The 18168-nt window shown below is 42.1% G+C and overlaps 1 protein-coding gene across 1 annotated transcript in view; it reads right to left on the minus strand.

Annotated features, from left to right (window-relative positions):
• Window positions 1-2099: 2099 nt before the first annotated feature.
• Window positions 2100-18168, minus strand: part of SHQ1 (SHQ1, H/ACA ribonucleoprotein assembly factor) — a 99126-nt gene continuing 83057 nt past the window's right edge. The window contains exon 11 of the mRNA XM_030307244.2: window positions 2100-3259. Coding sequence (XP_030163104.1) covers window positions 2716-3259 — 544 coding nt within the window. The 3' untranslated portion in view covers window positions 2100-2715. The remainder of the gene's footprint in view (window positions 3260-18168) is intronic.

An 18168-nucleotide genomic window follows, 5' to 3' on the forward strand; every position in this document is an offset into this window, starting at 1 on the left:
AAAAAATGAAACAAGAGGCAGCACCTTTGGACTTGTTTTGGGTTACAGACATGGTGTAGTGTTCTTAACTCATCTTAAACAAAGACAGGGTAATGTGATATAACAAAGCTTTAACCCTCTGTGAACAAAGAGAGGGCAGGTGAAAAAAACACTACAGATTTGGAGTCGACAATTAAGGCACCCACTCATGTGGTCTTTGATACTCATGAGAGTTGTTTAATGAGCTCCTCTGTTCTGAGGATTTCTAGGATGGATCATGTTTGCTTATTCTTTTGGGGGGGTAACAGGCTTTTCCACAGAAGTAGATCATGTGCAGATTCCTAAGTTAAGGTCAGAGTTGATAGAAGGAAGAACTTCCATGGCTTTAAACTTTTTGACAAGAGTGGATCTGCTCAACTTGACATTAGTAGAAGTAAATGAGGGGAGTAACAGATAATGCATCTTCAAACTGGCTTCAGGTAATGTGCCACTGAGAAGAAATGCGTTTTCAATGGTCATAGGCATTTTGAAGCTCTCCAGGGAGCCTGAAAAAAGTCTTGAACACATTCTGACAAAGCTGTTATAGTGTTCAGGAGTTAACATGCGTGTCGAATGGCAAAGTCACCCCAACTATCCTGTGAATACAAACTGAAATTTATATTGGAAATACAAATACTCACAACCTATATAAACCCAGAGTAAAAGGGAGCATACCCTTTCTTGAAATAAAAATGCTGAGATTAATACATATCAGATTTCATTTCATTTCCTCCCTAGAGCAAATTGGTTTATTTCATTTATTCATTCATCCAGCCAATATTTATGGAGCGCTGAGAATACAGGCACTGATGATTCAGTGGTAACCAGACACGGCAGAGAACCTGCTCCCTGGGAGCTTACCCTCAAGTGGGAAAATTCACATTTAAAATATGAATGGAGACTTACGCTTCCAATCAAGATGGAGTAATAAAGACCAGATTTACTCTCCCACCCAACATAACCAAAAAAGAAAAACAGGATAATACACGTAACCATGGTTTTCAAGACACTGGACGGCAGGCAATGAAAGCCTGTGATCCTGAGGGACGGGAAACGAATACAGTGAGCCGCATCATCACCTGACCTGAGACACTGTCCAGGCTGCACACGGAGGGACAATGTAGGCAGTCCCCAGGGGACCCTGGAGTTCAGGAGACAGAGCTGAGGGTGAGGGGACACTGAGGCAGCCAGCGTTTGCAGGACAGAGTACCAGAGAGGAGAGAGCCGCAGAGAAGCCCAGATACCTGGAGAGGGGCCCCTCTGATATTCATGCGAGTACCTACTGCTAAGAGTGTGGAATTGTGGGAAGGCAGCATCTGAAAGTATTAGAGGGAACCGTGCTCAGCACGCATACAGGGGCCTATTTCCACCCGCTAGACTGGAAAATTTGTAATTCACAGGGCAATGGGAAAATCTTTCCTTAGTACCAGGAAATAGTTTGTCCTAGGCTGAACACTGTTCCAGACCTGCCTAACAAATGACATGAGCAAGACCCACAAAGATCACACTATTTCCAAGTAACTTAACTGCATCCCCAAACAAAGCCACAGAACGTAAGAATACATACATATTCAGCCAGGTAAAATTTATAACGTTTGGCACTCAGTCGAAGATTACAAGGCATGCAAAGATGACTCATAATGAGGACTTGTATCCAGAATTTATAAAGAACTCTCAAAGCTCAAAAATAAGAAAACAAGCAACCCAGCTTTAAAAAGAAAAAAAAAGGCAAGAGATTTGAAAAGACACTTCACCAAGGATTTGTGGATGACAAATAAGCATATGAAAAGACGCACAGCAATAGAAGCCTTAAAAAATGCAAGCTAAAAGCACAGGGAGATACCACCTCACACCTAATAAAACGGTAAAAATGTTAAAGCCAGATCATACCCGGTGATGACAAGAATGCGAAAGACCTGGAACTGGTGGAAACGTGAACTGGGACAGCCATGTTGGGACACAGTTTGGCAGTTTCTCGAACTGTTACACATCCACCTACCATACGGCTCAGCCATCCCACTACTGGATATTTACCTAAGAGAAATGCAAGCATATGTCCGCACAAAGACTAGCACACAAACGTTCGTAACAGCTTTATTTGGAGCAGCCGAAAGCTGGAAACAACCCAAACGTCCATCAGTAGGTGAATGGAAAAATCTATCCAATGAACTACTACTCTGATACGGGGAAAAAACAAAAACCAAAAAAGCCCTCTCAATACAGGCTACATTGATGAATCTGAAAATAATAACAGTGAGTGAAATGAGCCTAATTTAAAAAAGAGTACATATTACATGATTCCATTTATATTAAATCCTAGGAGATGCATACTTAATGTACAGTGTCTGAGCAAGTAGAGCGTGCGACACTTGATCTCAGGGTTGCGAGTTCAAGCCCCACGTTGGTTATAGAGCTTACTTAAAAATAAAATCTTTAAGAAAAATATATTCATGGGCTCTACCTTCTAGAGATTCTGCCAGAACTGTTATTTCATCTTCAATATTAATTATACTTTGGTGAAAATACTTTAAAACGTTATTTTTAAGATTGTGACAAGGAAACCAACAGGTATCAACATAAGCCCCGTGGAAAAGTGTTGCATACACTAAGAAAAAGGACCAAGTGGAAGTGGATTCTTGTTCTGTAAAGGAAACCAAACCCGCCATAATTCTCAGCAGTGAGGAAAACCACGCAGAGTCAATCACTTGGTGTCTGCCAGTCGCCTCTGCCCTGCACGCTGCTGTGGCTTGCAGCCGCGGAGTCCTCGGGTCCGGACACTTGAACTCTTGAGTTCAGTTGCTCTCCAAGCTCCTCTATCAGCGGCCCAGAGCCTCCAGGAGCCCGGGGGGAGGCGGGTGGCTTTCTCGGACTACCACCACATCTCTCGACGGCTGAGTTTCTGCACACCCCGTCATCAATTAGCAGGTCGCCGCGTTCCTTGAGAAAGGGACCCTGCCAGGAACGCACTGTCTCAGACTCACCACCTGAGAGCTCCCCTTGTTCGGAGTCCGAGCCTTCGGTCTCACGTGAGGTGGTGCTGTCTGACTCCTCCGTGTCACCTGCCTCAGGAGGGCAGGCAGGTGTCGGCTGCCTGGAAACAGGACGGCCTGCTCTTGATGCAGTGTCTTCCTCCTGGACAAGAAGTGCTGCGGCCTCCAGTTCTTCCAGTTCTAATCCCAGCTGGGCCTTTGTCAGGGATACTTCCTTTAAGGTTTCTGCAAGAGCTGCCAACTTATTGGACCTTGAAAGCCATTTGAAGAAGAAATATTAGGACAATTCATTAATTGGCCTGAGAACGAAACAGCTTCTTTATATAGCTTAAAGAAGTAAGAAAATAAAGATGGGTCCATACTTCACGTGACACACCAAGATAAATCCCAAAACAGATCAAAGAAACGTAAAAGAAAATGAAGTGGTGAGGTATTACAAGGAAATGCAGGAGATTCCCTTTATAACCCTAGGATGAGGAAGCCCTTTCTATCTATGACTTAAAATCCAGAAGCCACAAAAAACTGATAAATTCAATTTAAAAAAACCTATAGGACAAAAACCAAAAAACAAAACATCATAAACAAAGTCAATAGGCTAATAGAAAATTGAGAAAAATACTAGCAACTCATGTCACAAAGCAAGGCCTAATTCCCCTAACACGGTTCTTAAAAATGGACATAACAATTCATCAGAAAAATGGACAAAAGACATAAGCAACAATTCTTACAAAAGGAGATATAAATGCCTCTTAAACGTATGAAAAGATGTTCAACTCCAGTCAAATAAGAGACCCAAACTAAAGTCACAGTGAGATACATTTCTCATTTATCACAATGGCAAACATCCAAACATGATAACACTAGAGAGGCTTGGGGGAAAGACCCCTCCCCACACCACTGGCGACAAATTAAACAGGTACGGCCCCTGTGGAAAAGGTGGCGATAACTTCCCAACTTGAAAATGTACACACCCTTGGCTGAACAATACCATATCTGGAAATTAAACGCACATGCTACAGGACAGAGGCCCAGGGTATTCACTGACATTGTTTTCAATACCCCAAAATGGTAAATAACCAAGTGCCCGCGACCGCAGGACTGGTTAACTACCTTATGGGATATCCATGCAAAGGAAGAGTCTATGGCTGCGTATGGAACAAAGCGCTCTATGGGCTAACCCAGGTTACACTGTGTAACAGCAACAACAAACGGCACACCGTTATGTGGAGGCTACCTTTTATGTTAAACAAGGGGAAAGAAATAAAAACACCCTTCTGTTTGCTTGTATACTTATCAAACTCTGGAAAGCTGCAGAAAACACTAGCTTATGTGGGGGGGTCTGGTGGGGACTGGAAAGGTAGAGGAGGATGATAAGAGGGAGGCTTTTCACTGCAATTGTTTACTTTTAAACTCTGCAAGCGTAACACCTATTCAAAAATTTTAAGTATACAAAAGATAAAAAAGCAATACTATAGAGAGCAGCGTGACGTGCTTTTTACTTTTTTTTAATGTTTATTAATTATTTTTTAGAAAGCGCACATAGGCGGGGAAGGGGCAGAAAGAAGGGGGACAGAGGATCTGAAGCAGGTTCTGTGCTGACAGTGGAGAGATATGGCGCTCAAACTCATGAACTGTGAGATCATGACCTGAGCCCAAGTCGATGTGCAACTGACTGAGCCACCCAGGCACCCCCTTTATATTTTTATCAGAAAATCATGCCATCTTATTTCAGAGGATAATTTTCAATTTGTAACATTACATTATACTAAACTTTTTTTTATTAAACTTAGAGGCATTCGTACTTTTCCTTTGTTTCGAACGAAGCAAAAAAAGCATACTGCAGGTGTCCAAAACTCATGGCTTTACTCCTCCCTAGAGGAAAATCTGAAGTGACAACTGAAAAGGGTGGCAGTGAGCAAGTGAAAATGATCAGCACGCTGACCTTGGCTTCTACGTTTCTCTAACTCTGAAGCTGAAATGAGTGTACAAAACATTTAGTGGCTTTGAGACAAACTGGATGACGGTGAGTTCACAAGATAAATTCACTTGTAAAAGTGTAGTCCATCCCATAATATCAAGAAAATGGGGCTTTGTTTCACTGGAGCAGAAGTGACTGGTGGGGCAATGGGAACTAGTGAACAAAGGTGGTGTTTTTCACCTAAGTGCCCAGGTATATCTGAGACCCTTTGATCTCAGAATATTTAGTGTAATAATGACTTTGTGCAGGGATGCTCTGTGCCCCGGCTGCCCTCCATGAGCACAGTCAGGTCCCAGAAGCCCCACTGCAGTGTCCCAGGGTGGGTGCTGAGGTACTGCCAGGTGAATGGCCAAGGGCAACAGCCATCACTGAGGGCAACTTCCTCTTATGTGAGGAAACCCCTGAGTTTCAGTGCTGGGATTCCCAGAGCTTAGAAAAAGAACGGCGGGTAGGGTAAAGAAGAAAATTAGGATGGGATCAGCTGAAGTCAGCTTATGATTCACCAATGGTCTACAAACTCTGGATGAACTCTCATCACTTTAAGACATCTCTAAAAGCACAGTTATGGAATCACATGGTCGCGATGTAATTTACATCCATGTCCAAGACAGTTGTAGATGACATCCACAAACCATATATGCTGAAACCCTGACTGCCAGTAGTAAAGAATTTGGTCTGAATTAGTGGACCAGTTTGCAATATCTTTGCCCCAAGGCCCTGTCAGCCTAGAAGCTAGTTCATGGCCATCTTTCTCACTGAAGTGGGCCCTCTCTGGGTAGTGATGTGCACCTGTGAGAGGTAAAGAGCAAGGAATCTAGGAAAGAAGACAATGCCTCTTACTAAATTATAATATTAGAAATAAAATTTGGGGGTGCCCGGGTGGCTCAGTCGGTGAGCATCCAACTTCGGCTCAGGTCATGACCTCACGGTTCATGAGTTCAACCCTGCACTGGGCTCCATGCTGACAGCCTGGAACGTGCTTGGGATTCTCTCTCCCTACCTCTCTCTGCTTCTATCTAACTCGCTCAATCAATGAATCAATCAATCAACTTTAAAAAAATAACAGGGGCACTTGGGTGGCTCAGTCGGTTGAGTGTCTGGCTCTTGATTTCAGCTGAGGTCAGGATCTCACAGTTCATGGGTTTGATCCCCAGAGTGCAGGGCTGGCTTTGGATCCTCTTTCCCCCTCTCTGCCCTTTTCCCACTCACACATTCTCTCTCAAGGATAGACATTAAAAAAAAAAAAAAAAGATTTTAAAATCAAAGCTCTTCCTTCAGTGACCATACATTTCACACTCTGATTAGCCATGACAAATACTATCGACAGTATATGAAAGACAATGTCCCACACACATCCCGACACTCGTTCCAAGTGACAACTTCATGGGTCAGTTGCATTTTTGTCCACATTACCGATGACAAAACAGAAGCCTAGAGGGTTAAGAGACCTGCTGCAGTTTCCCCAGCTGAAAGGGGCAGTCAAGACTGGAAAACCATGCTGCAGAGCTCTAGTGGGCTTCCTCCTCCACTACCGGGCCTCCCACAAATTATCCAGGCTCTGAAAAGTCTCCCGTCCTATGACCACAGTCTTCCCTTCTCCCCAGGTGGAGCTCAATTCAACATCTTCCAAATGAGCAAGTTCTGACAGGCATAGGCAAAGAAGGCTGCAAACAGTGATCTCTTTAGCTTAGCAGTCTTAAACGGAGTATACATCTAACTAAGCCTTAACTACAGAGGTTTAAAATTGAAGCAAAACATCTGAATTATTTGTGAGGATATGGTGAACTCTCAGGTTGAAACCATCTGGATCTTTGTTATTGTCCACTATCTGTGTCATGTGTAACAGAACAAATTTGGAATTTCAAAGCCCCTCACCCCTAATCCTGGCTCTTTTCAGACACAGTGTAACCCCACACACTGTGAGACTATAAAGGATCTACTCTAAGAGGCAGGAAAGTGGCCCAGATGAGCCATATGACCCCCAACAGGACTTGTGCCTGTTACCAGGTGATGTGAATTTTCACCCTTCAGTTTGTTTCTCACTTTAAGTACTGCATTCATTTAAAGTGACCCATTCATATAAAATATGTAAAAAATGAATCCTATGTTCATTTTTGCTTCTTCACAGTGCTGACCCATCTCTGTTTCTTATTAATCCCACTTTTACTACCTCAAGCTGGCTACTTTCCTAAATTAATACTAAAGTTCTGAGAGAAACCTTAAGTTTATAGAGGAAGCATTCTGAATTCTCCACTTAAAGAATGCGAGAATAAAAAGGAATTAAAAATTTCAAAACATCATTGACGGAGAATGTGACCCAACAGTCCAAAGAATTAAAGTTGGGTTTGTTTCTATTAAATTATTTTATGCAGATAACTTAGCAATCACTGTTTACAATAAAAGAAACTATCTGTTTAGAGAAAAAAAATTAAGCCGAGAAAGAGTAGCCTTTTTGTCCTTTCAACCACGGGTAAAATTAGAGTTGGTTCTAAATCTGCCACTCTTATATTCTAGAACCTAACTCTGCAACGGCGCTTTCCATTTCAGAGAGCACCTCATTTAATGTAGTTAGTGGTTTTCCACCGTCACAGTCAAAACAGACCAGCTAGTTCATGTCAGAAAGCTTTGCCGATTGACATTATTAGTTAACCAGAATGCTTACAAAAACCAGGTACATTCTGATCCAAGCAATGAATATACTGAGTTACTAGTTGTACTTACGGTACACATTTTATATTGAAATGAAGAGCGCCTACTTGTTAAGAATGTATTTATTAAGGAATGAAGAGATTCATTATTTAAGAGCCATGACAACTGGATAATGGTAATGTCATATTTTAACACAACTATACTCAAAATAGGTTTTCCTTAGACAGTTTTTGGAAATGTAATCCTACCACATAGCTTTTTAAAAAGCTTTCATTCTGTTTGTATATGTGAAATAATCTCCTATTTGGAGGATTTTTTTTTTTAATTAAAAATGCTCTCTGACAAGTTGTAGCAAATACAACTACGATCAGTGACTAATAGCAACAGCTGGAAGTACACGCCATGACCATCGCTAGGCTAATACACAACTTCCTCAATTATTTTATATTTTGGTGAATGAGTTAAAAGAAGGGGGGGAGGGATCCAAGGCCTTATGAAATAGCCAAAACAAAGTCCAAAAAGGGCTCTAAAGTGAAGGGAAAATGATGTATAAATAGAAAGCATACATCCTGTTTCTTGTTGTAGAGTTTTGTTTCCAACTATCAATCAGCTTTTCACCACTTCCTGCAATAGCTGATCTACTATAAATCTCGTAGTAACTGACTAGGTTTCATTTCCTCTGCCAAAAGCCACTAACCTGTCAGGCGTGACATACTGACACTAGAGCCAGCAACTGATAACGTAAGACAGGACGCCAGTGAGGCAATGCAACAAACATTTCATACGGGACGACAGGACACAATGACTAGGCCTTTTAATTTCAAAGGACACATACACACCAGGCTCTGTGTGGGAACAAATAGTACATCAACTATCTTTTTAAAGGGTACACTGATAATAATGGCATATGATCATAGCTCCTCCCTATTGAAAAGTACCGGTTCCAAACTTCAAAATCCCCTGCCCGAAACACAGTGATGTAGCCTGATAAAAAAGATAGTACATTAGCTTTTAGTAGAAGTTGCTAATGACAGTCTTTTGTCTTGACTTGAAAAACACACACCAATTGATGCACAGATGATCACACAATTATGTGCCATCATACCATACTACTGAAAACTGCCTCCAGCTCCATCATTAACAGAAATGATCTCTTTAAATAAGAAGCTACTAATTTAATACAGAAAATACTACAAGTTATTTAACCCATATTGAGTTTGGGCCAGTGAAATCAGTTTTCACCCTATTTCTGACTTCACGTACCACCACTGTGGGCTTGGGCTATGCATATTAACATGTAGTCTACACAGCCACTGAATAATTTCCTGAAAACTCCCTGCACTGGCTTCCTAGCGCTGCCATAACAAACTACCACAAACTGGTGGCTAAAACAACAGAGATTCCTTCTTTTACAGTTCTAGAGGCTACAAGTCCTCAATCTAGGTGTTGACAGAGCTGGTCCCTTCTGAGGCTGAGGGAGAACCGGTCCCATGCCTTGCTCTTCACTTCTCCTGTTGCTGGTAATCCTGGGCGTTCCTTGGCCTATAGACCCATCATTCCAAATTCAGTCTCTCTGCGTGTGTCTGTTTCTTCACAAGCTGTCTTCCCTATGGCAGTGTCTCTGGTTCTTCTCCTCTCCTTACAAGGATATCAGTCATACTGGCTTAAGGGACCACCCTACTCCAGCATGACCTCATCTTCACAATCAATTACATATGCAGCAACCCCATTTCCAGATAAAGTCACATTCTCAGGTTCTGGGAATTCTGAGGGGACACTCTCCAACATACTGTACTCCTTAGAGCTGAAACAGACAGTGGAGATGCTCATTAATGGAAGATAAATTAAAACCAAAAAAGGTCACTCAAGGTAAAGCAACATAAAAAGCCAAAATTTAATAGTAAATAGTAATTTTTAAAAAGTTAAGATTTCACCTTCAAACAAAATTACAAACTACACAAACAAGTTCATAAAATGTTTAATCATTTAATATGTAGGTTAAAACTATGACTATGTACCATTTCTCTAAATGAACAAAGAACGAACCAGATATTAACTGTATTTACATCTGTTCTAACAAAATTACATTATGGCACTAAATGATATTCATCACTTTAGGTCAGTCTTCTAGGGCGAATCAGAGAACAGATAACCATCGAAGCATGATCCATTTTCTCAAGGGTCTTTCAATCATGTGACACTCAAATGATTCCTTTGGTATTTAAAGATTTGTCACTAATGCCATTATTATTGTAGAGTTTTCTTCTGCAAATAACTATTATTATTATTTTTTAATGTTTATTTATTTTTGAGAGAGAGACAGAGCAAAATGGTGGCGGGACAGAGAGAGAGGGAGACACAGAATCTGAAGCAGGCTCCAGGCTCTGAGCTGTCAGCACAGAGCCCAATGCGAGGCTCGAAGTCATGAACCGCGAGATCGTGACCTGAACTGAAGTTGGGACACTTACCTGACTGAGCCACCCAGGGGCCCCCTCCTGCACTTAACTAATCCCACACTTCAAAGCATCAGTGTCCGTGGTTGTGTGGCTCAAGCACAGCTCCTTTAATCACTTTCACTGTCTTTGTGAAGTCCTTGATCTTTCACACAATGTGCAATTTATTTGTACCAAACACTACCAACAATCAGCAAGAGGTCAAATGACAAAAAGCCTAGATGGATGGGTGGGGAGGAAGCTAGAAAGGAAATGATATGCTACAGTGGGACTAAATTTATTAAGTGATTTGGTCATTAGGGAATATTTCTGTGTTTTGACTATCATCACTTCTCTTTAACTCTGGAAGTCAGAAACTCAAATAATGAATATTCAGAAATAAAGACCCCCTGCATGACATACATACACAGCTGCACACACACACACAGACACACAGACACACACACACACACACACACACACACATTTTTAGACTTGAGGTAAAAAAAATAAATTGCTATAGTAATCCCACATACTGAAGACTATGCCTCAGGTAGGGTAAATGAAGGATGAAGGTTTATCCAAATCCAGAGATCTAGAAAGGCTATCATTTGCCTCATCACTGATATCCATCTAAGAAGTGGAAGGGTGAAGGTGATAAACAGATTAAGAAAGATACAAAGTTCATAAAGAACTGTTCAAAAGAAGTGGACTCAACTCCTCCTTGAAACTATTTTGCATTTATTTATGTCAGACCGAATCAGATTAGCAGAGATAGAAATGTGAGTCCCATAAATTTGCCACATTTCCCTCTACTCCCCCACATCTCAGCAGAAATGCTTTTGCTGAAATGTGCTCAACTGTAATCCTCCAAAACTGGGTGTTCAGGGTCAATTTCAAAACCAGCCCCATGAAACTCTTGGAACTGTCAAACTCAGAGGGCTCCCTTTCCCTGATGGCTGTTAGGGAAGTCAAATCTGTGACCCGCCTGGTGTAATGGAATGTACCCAGAGCTCCTCCTGCCTTCCTTTTCATTCTGTTGCTTTTGTTTTCTTACCTTTAATTAATGCCACGTTGGTTTACACACACACACACACACACACACACACACACACACACACATGCTTTAAATAATTTCTGGTAGAAGGCAAAGAAAAAAAATTAGTCATTTGAGTGAAATAAAATAGCTGGTTAAGTAAAAAATACACAAAAACAAAACAAACAACAACGACAACAAAAAACCCACTTTTGTTGGACAGAAAAGGATATGGGGAAATGAGGATTATGGGTTCCAGCCTGAGACAGATATATTTTCTTCTCAAAATGATTCCACGAAGCACGACATTTTGGGTATTTCAGACTTGAACCATTTTGACAATATTTCTACATTTCATCTATGCGAAAAGGGCAGATGGTGCTGTTTAATAACAGAGGCACAGTATTTTGACCTCTTCTTAAATGTTCAGATGAAATGGCTGCTTGGATTCCATTAAACCAAATGGAGGTCAATCAAAAAGATGGAGAAGGCATTACTATGAAGGTGGTGTCAGAAGAAAGGTGTTATAGGTGGAAATGTGTCCCCCACAAAGGTATGTTGAAGTCCTAAACCCCCAGAACCTGTCAATATGACCTCAGTTGGAAACAGGATCTTTCCAGATATAATCAAGTCAAGACGATGTCACACTGGGTTCGGGCAGGCCCTCAACCCAATGACTCCAAAGGGATTGCTGCCCTAATAATAATACCATGTGAAGATAAAGAGATGCAGAGAAGGCCATGTGACAACAGTGACAGAGACTGGAGCGACGTATGTACAAGTCAGGGTATGTCAAGGCTTGTTCACTACCACCAGAAGGAAGAAAGAGGCATGGAACAGATTTTCCCCTCAACCCTCCAGAAGGAACCAGCCCTGTGGAGGACACCTTGGTGTTGGACTTCTGGCCTTCAGAACTTTCAGAGACTAACTTTCTGTTGTTGTAAGTCATGCAGTCCGTGGTCATCTGTTACCCTGGTCCTCGGGAACTAACAAAGAGGGGTATATAAAGATCAGGATTTTTAGAGCTGAACACAAATTAAAAAGAAGCTCATACAAGTTCCTGGTTTGACAGATGACAGAGTGGAACCACCAAAAATATCAACAGCAGCAGGGCACAGAAAAGTTGCCTTCACTGATAAAATGCAGAGAATGGAACGGTCTGTTTCGATTCCTGTCTGAATCTCAACACCTTGGTTCTACAGTTCTGTGCTATCATCATGATGTTTCCCTGTGTAAAAACCTGCAACAGCTTCCCCAAAATAGGATAATATCCAAACTCCCCACTGAGGACAAAGTCCCAGGGATCTGGCCCCTGGGTGCTGCCTGCCTGCCTCTCAACGAGGTCACCTGCCATACGTGTCCAAGTCACTGTGCGCCATTCACCACCCTCTCTCCATCCTGAGGACACACTAATGCTGCATTGTGCCTCAAGGCCCCTGCACTTGTCGCACCCCCCCATCTGGAACATTCTTCCCCTAAGTCTTCCCATGCTGGGTCTTACTCATTCAATATCAGCTAAAATACCACCTCAGTCTTATAAAAGCAGTGCTTCCAGACCTATTTTATGTCCTGGAACACAAAGAAAGTGGTATTTGCCTGGCATGGTACTGGGCCTGCACCCTACTTGCCATCCTGAAGGTGAGGGGCCAATGTTCTCATTCCCCTGACACCCATTTGTGGTGCCATGGACCACCAGCCGGTATACCCTGCCCTTCGCCCTCCAACTTCTCATACGCAGACCTCCTATTAGGAACTTGGTGGAACAGGGCAGTTTTGAGGTCTACACAAGTGGAAGTTCTGGCTGAATTTTTCAAATATGTCCTTTTTGTCTCCACCTTCCCTCTTGAAAGCAGAATGAAAATGGCTGCTTCCAAATTTCCTGGCATCCTCTGAAAAAGAGGGTTAAGTGATTTAATGTGTTTATTTCTTTGAGCGCTTGCTCTAAATGCTAAAATGTTCCTTGGTTACAAAATATAAAGTTAGTGCGCTATGTTGCTTTCACAATACTAAGACGGGAAAATACTTACGTGCTGGTATGTTTACCACATGCACAGGCTGAAGCCTGCAGCTCTCCAGATTAGGACAAGCGTCAAAAACTTTGAAAATTCGAAATATTTATCCACTCACTGGTATGATACACAGTGAAACGTCTTCTGAAACACACAACGCAATGGCACGAAGCACGTAATCCTGAGCCATTCTATGGTTTCTTAATGACAATCCTCTCCTACAAAATGAATGACAGTGGTACACTGCTCGCTGGTTTGGCTTTTCCAGAATTACTAATTGTCTGACTTGTCACATAAGCTTTGCCTCTCGCCACTCACTGTGAACCACGGTTAATACGCTCTCTAAGGGAAGTTTGGAACCTTTGCTTTCCTAGTGAGAAAACAGGAACGACATGACAGGACACAGTTCTGGGACAGACAGGGGCAGTGACAGTGCTAAGTGGCCACCTCTGGGGCCGGCCCGCCATACCTTCCTCTGCTCTTACACAAATCACTCCGTGCCGTGCCCACCCATACAGTTCACTGGTATAACAAGGGCAGCTGGTTGACCTGTCTGCCTCTGTGGGGAAGCCGGACCTAGAGCTGCAGCATTCGGCCCCCTCCTAAATGGAGATCCACTACGTCTGTTCCTTGTTGCACCCAGAAGACCACCCTGGAAGGGAAGGGGTCCTGCTGGCACGTCTTAGAACTGGTCAGCAAAGGTGAAGAGGAGAGTGCTCTGAAAATATGCCACATATAATTTAGTCAGCACTTGGACTCCCTGGTCTCCCTACTTCGCACTCCCCACACAGCTACGTTACTACGCTACTGGCTGTGCACCTTCTTCAGATTTAATGCTCTCGTTGTGCCAGATTTTCTTTTTTTAAGTGCCCCAAAGAGACCTTTAAGATTGGTGTTGGGTTGGAACATTCACAAAAATAACGCTGAAGGAACGAAGCCACACACACACAAGAGTACGGATTGTATTATTTCACTTGTACAATGTTCGAAAATGGGCAAAACCAAGAGATGGTGAGAGAAGTCAGGACAGTGGTTACAGGGTGGGGGCTGGGGAATGACAGTGCACTAAGGAGCTTCTGGGAAACCTCTCAGGCACAATTCCTGATTTGGGTGGCACTACACCACACCAGAATTCATTCTTAGTCTACTTATCATCTGTGCGCACTTCGACAAAAATTAGCTTAAAACAACCATCACAATAAGAAACACGAGTCCTGGAAAAGAAGTCACAGGCTTTGGACAATCTGCTCTGGAAAAGGGGATGGAGTGTTGGAGAGGAGGAATGTGTCCATTTGAGGGGACAGGATCATGGAGCTGGCTCCAGTTTCCTCTGGCAAACTGGGCAGGACCTCTAATACAACACTCCTCACTGCAAACTTCTTTTTAAAAGGCATGGCATGTTCTACAAATACAAAGAGAATCTCAAAATGTGCCTAGAGAAAGACCCATTAGTCATCTCTTTCAATGTGTGTACTAGACACAGAAAGTTGTTCTGTGCAAAGTACACAGCTCACCGCCATGGAGGTTATTCCCCGGGTGTCGGTGAAAACCTGTCTGTGGGGGCATTTCAAATGATATTTTTAAAGGTATTCGCCCCCTAGTCCCCTGGACATTTGATCTACAGACCAACCCTAGTACTTTCTGAAATATAAAATAATAATTTCTATTAATTTTCCTTCTGGTACTGCTTCTAAGCCTCTAAAACGGCATCCTATCTATCAAAAACCTAAAGATGAGCCACCAAAAGTCTTTATACCAGTTGTATGAATATTTTACTTGAAGTGAGAGATTTTATCTAATTTGTGTATTACAGAATAAAGCTTACTTTCATACAATAGTTTTTTTTTTTTTAATGGGCATTAAAGATTTAGAAGACTACGTTCTGTATGAGCAATCCCAATTAAAATTTATACAGCAACAAGAAAAAAACTTCCCACCTGCGGGGTGGGGGGGGCGGGAAACAACAAGACCAAGTTTTGAGATGCTTCATTTATTATGATGATGATTAGGGAACTGAACAAGGACACATTTTTTTCGCTGAGGGGTTTTTGCCTCAATGCTGACATTTATTTTTTTGCCACATGAGGATGTTCACCAACACATTTCTCTGTGACATAACAGAATTGGATATTATAATCAGACTTTTCTTATCTTTTTTTTTTTAATATTTAGTTTTGTCAGAGAAAGAGAGAGAGTGCAGGTGTGCAAGTGGGGGAGGGGCAGAGAGAAGAGGACAGATGATCCAAAGCGGGCTCTGTGCTGACAGCAGCAAGGCTTATGCAGGGCGTGAACCCACGAACTGAGAGATCACGACTTGAGCTGAAGTTGGATGCTCGACTGAGCCAGCCAGGTGCACCTATGGTCAGACTTTTCAAATCAATTCTGAAATTCAAGAGATTTCTTTTTTATTTTTTTTATTTTTTAATGTTTATTTTTGAGAGAGAGACAAAGACAGTGTGAGCAGGGGAGGGGCAGAGAGAGGAGGAGACACAGAATCCGAAGCAGGCTCCAGGCTATGAGCTGTCAGCTCAGAGCCCGACGTGGGGCTTGAATTCATGAGCCATGAGATCATGACCTGAGCTGAAGTTGGACACTTAACCGACTGAGCCACCCAGCTGCCCCTTTTTAATTTTTTTTCATGTTCATTTATTTTTGAGAGAGAGAGAGCACAAGATGGGGAGGGGAAGAGAGCCGGAGACACACAGAATCTGAAGCAGGCTCCAGGCTCCAAGTTGTCAGCACAGAGCCTGACGTGGGGCTCGAACTCTCAAACCATGAGATCATGACCTGAGACGGAGTCAGTTGCTTAATCCACTAAGCCACCCAGGTGCCCCAAGGGAGTTCGTTTTCTAATAAACTCCACTCATGTGTAGATTAACACTCAAAGTAAATATTTCTTATACTCATGATAAAGTCTCTAGAGGAATTCACTCCTTCCCTTCCCTTTCCTTATTTAAGCTACCTCTTCACAAAAAAGAACTATTTAGCACTCTTCAGACTAACCCTAGGGCTTTACTTTATATTACCTGCTGTCCCCTCAGGAGTTATGCCACAGATTACATCACTCAATTCTACTCTCATCAGCCAGAGACTAACCATTTATGCCTCTGGCTAATCTGTTTCTAAATAAATTGTCAATTTCCTCCAATAAAATTTCTACAGAAAATCTCTAAATTCTACTACCGGTCAACAGTGCCTTATCTGAAACCCTTGGACCTGTAGGAATTTCCATTTGTTTCTTTTGCATTTCCGAAAGGTAATCCTGGATATGTACTACTATACCATCTATGACCGAACACCCCCAGCAACAACCTGTAATCAAATATACTAATATTTTTCTGCAGCAAAATGTACAGCTAGTCTCTCCAAGTGGAATAAGGAAAGATTATAAATAGCCTCATGTCAGGTGAGTTCAGGTCAGTCAGGTTTTGCTGCCAATTGCCCTGAAGATACTTGTGCTTTCAAAATTTTCTGGGTTTCAGAATTGCACACAAGGGGTTGAGCACTAGAACCAGAAGCTAGCAGACTGAGCTGCAGCTTTTCAGCTCAAGTGCCCAGGTCCAAGATCAGCCTTTTGACAAATATTCACCGAGCACCTGCTATCTGCCAGGTTTGGTATATATAATGGTGAAGACAAAACACAGTCTCCGATTTGCAGATCAGATCATCTCAGTCTGTGGAAGGCAAGAAACAAGCCATTAGAGCATGGTGAAGTAAGTTTATGAGAATGATTAACACAAGGTACCCAGCGAATGTCTAGCTCAGGGGCTTTGAGAGTCTTGGGCACAGAGGAGACAGTCTCCTCCTACAGAGAGTTCTATGCAAAAACCATTCTGTATTTTTAAATGGAGGCAAGGAATCCACCCAAATCCTAATTCTGCCCAGGTTGACTACTTCAATGCTTTTCTTGAAATTTCAACTATAAGGGGCGCCTGGGTGGCTCAGTCAATTGAGCATCTGACTGTTGATCTCAGCTCAGGTCATGATCTCATGGTTACTGAGTTTGAACCTCACATTGGGCTCTATGCTGAAAGTATGGAGTAGGCTTGGGATTCTGTCTCCCTCTCTCTCTGCCCCTCCCCCACTTGCTTTCTCTCTCCCAAAATAAACTTAAATAAATTTTTTAAGAAATTTTAAATATTAAATTCTTTGAGGAAACACATATATATTCTTTTCTGTCTCTTGTGTGCTAATCCCTATATCAATGCTTAGTCAGTCTATAACGTATAGTAGATTCTCATTATTTGCAGATTCCATATCTGTGAATTCGCCTACTTACTAAATTTTATTTGTAACTTCAAAGTCAACACTCCTTAGCACTTATATGGTCATTCATGGACATGCACAGAGGGATGAAAATTTCAGTTACAAATCAACGCATTTCCAGACTTCTTGTTTTAGCTCTCATACTGTGAAAAACATGTCATTTTCATGGTCTAGATAGTGCCACATTGGGCTTTTTGTTGATAATTTCACTCTTTAAAATGGCACTCACACTTAGTGTCAAATTACTTTCTAGTATTCTTAAGTGCTTGAAGGTTATAATGTGTCTTATGAAAGAAAACAGTTGTGTTAGATAAGCTTTGTCCAGGCTTGAGTTCCCAAGCTTTTGCCATGAGGTTCACTGCTAATGAATCAACAATACATATTAATACGGTGCCTTTAAACATAAACACACATAAAACAAGGATACCTACTGAATGACTGATGAAAACGTAACCAGAGGCTCATAGGAAACTAACCCTGTATTTCCCCTAGGAGCAATGACTGAGTTTGCTAAGTCAGGGTTTGTAGAAACTTAATGGAACATAACTGCTATGAATAATAAGAACTGACCGTAATTCGGTACTGGCCGTGACACCAAAGAGGAAGGACAGCCACTTTAGGGTGGAATGGTAAAGGGAAGGGACAATAGCAGAAAAGGTCTCCTACAAAAGGGGTGGTAATCTACAATGAAACATTTTTAAGGCCTATGAGAGCAGTCCAAGTGAGAAAAGTGGGAAGGGTTCGGTGACACGGGAACCAGAGGATCACAGCACAAGAACAACAGCACCGT

This window comes from Lynx canadensis, chromosome A2, assembly GCF_007474595.2.
Source record: "Lynx canadensis isolate LIC74 chromosome A2, mLynCan4.pri.v2, whole genome shotgun sequence".
Classification (NCBI taxonomy): domain Eukaryota; kingdom Metazoa; phylum Chordata; class Mammalia; order Carnivora; family Felidae; genus Lynx; species Lynx canadensis.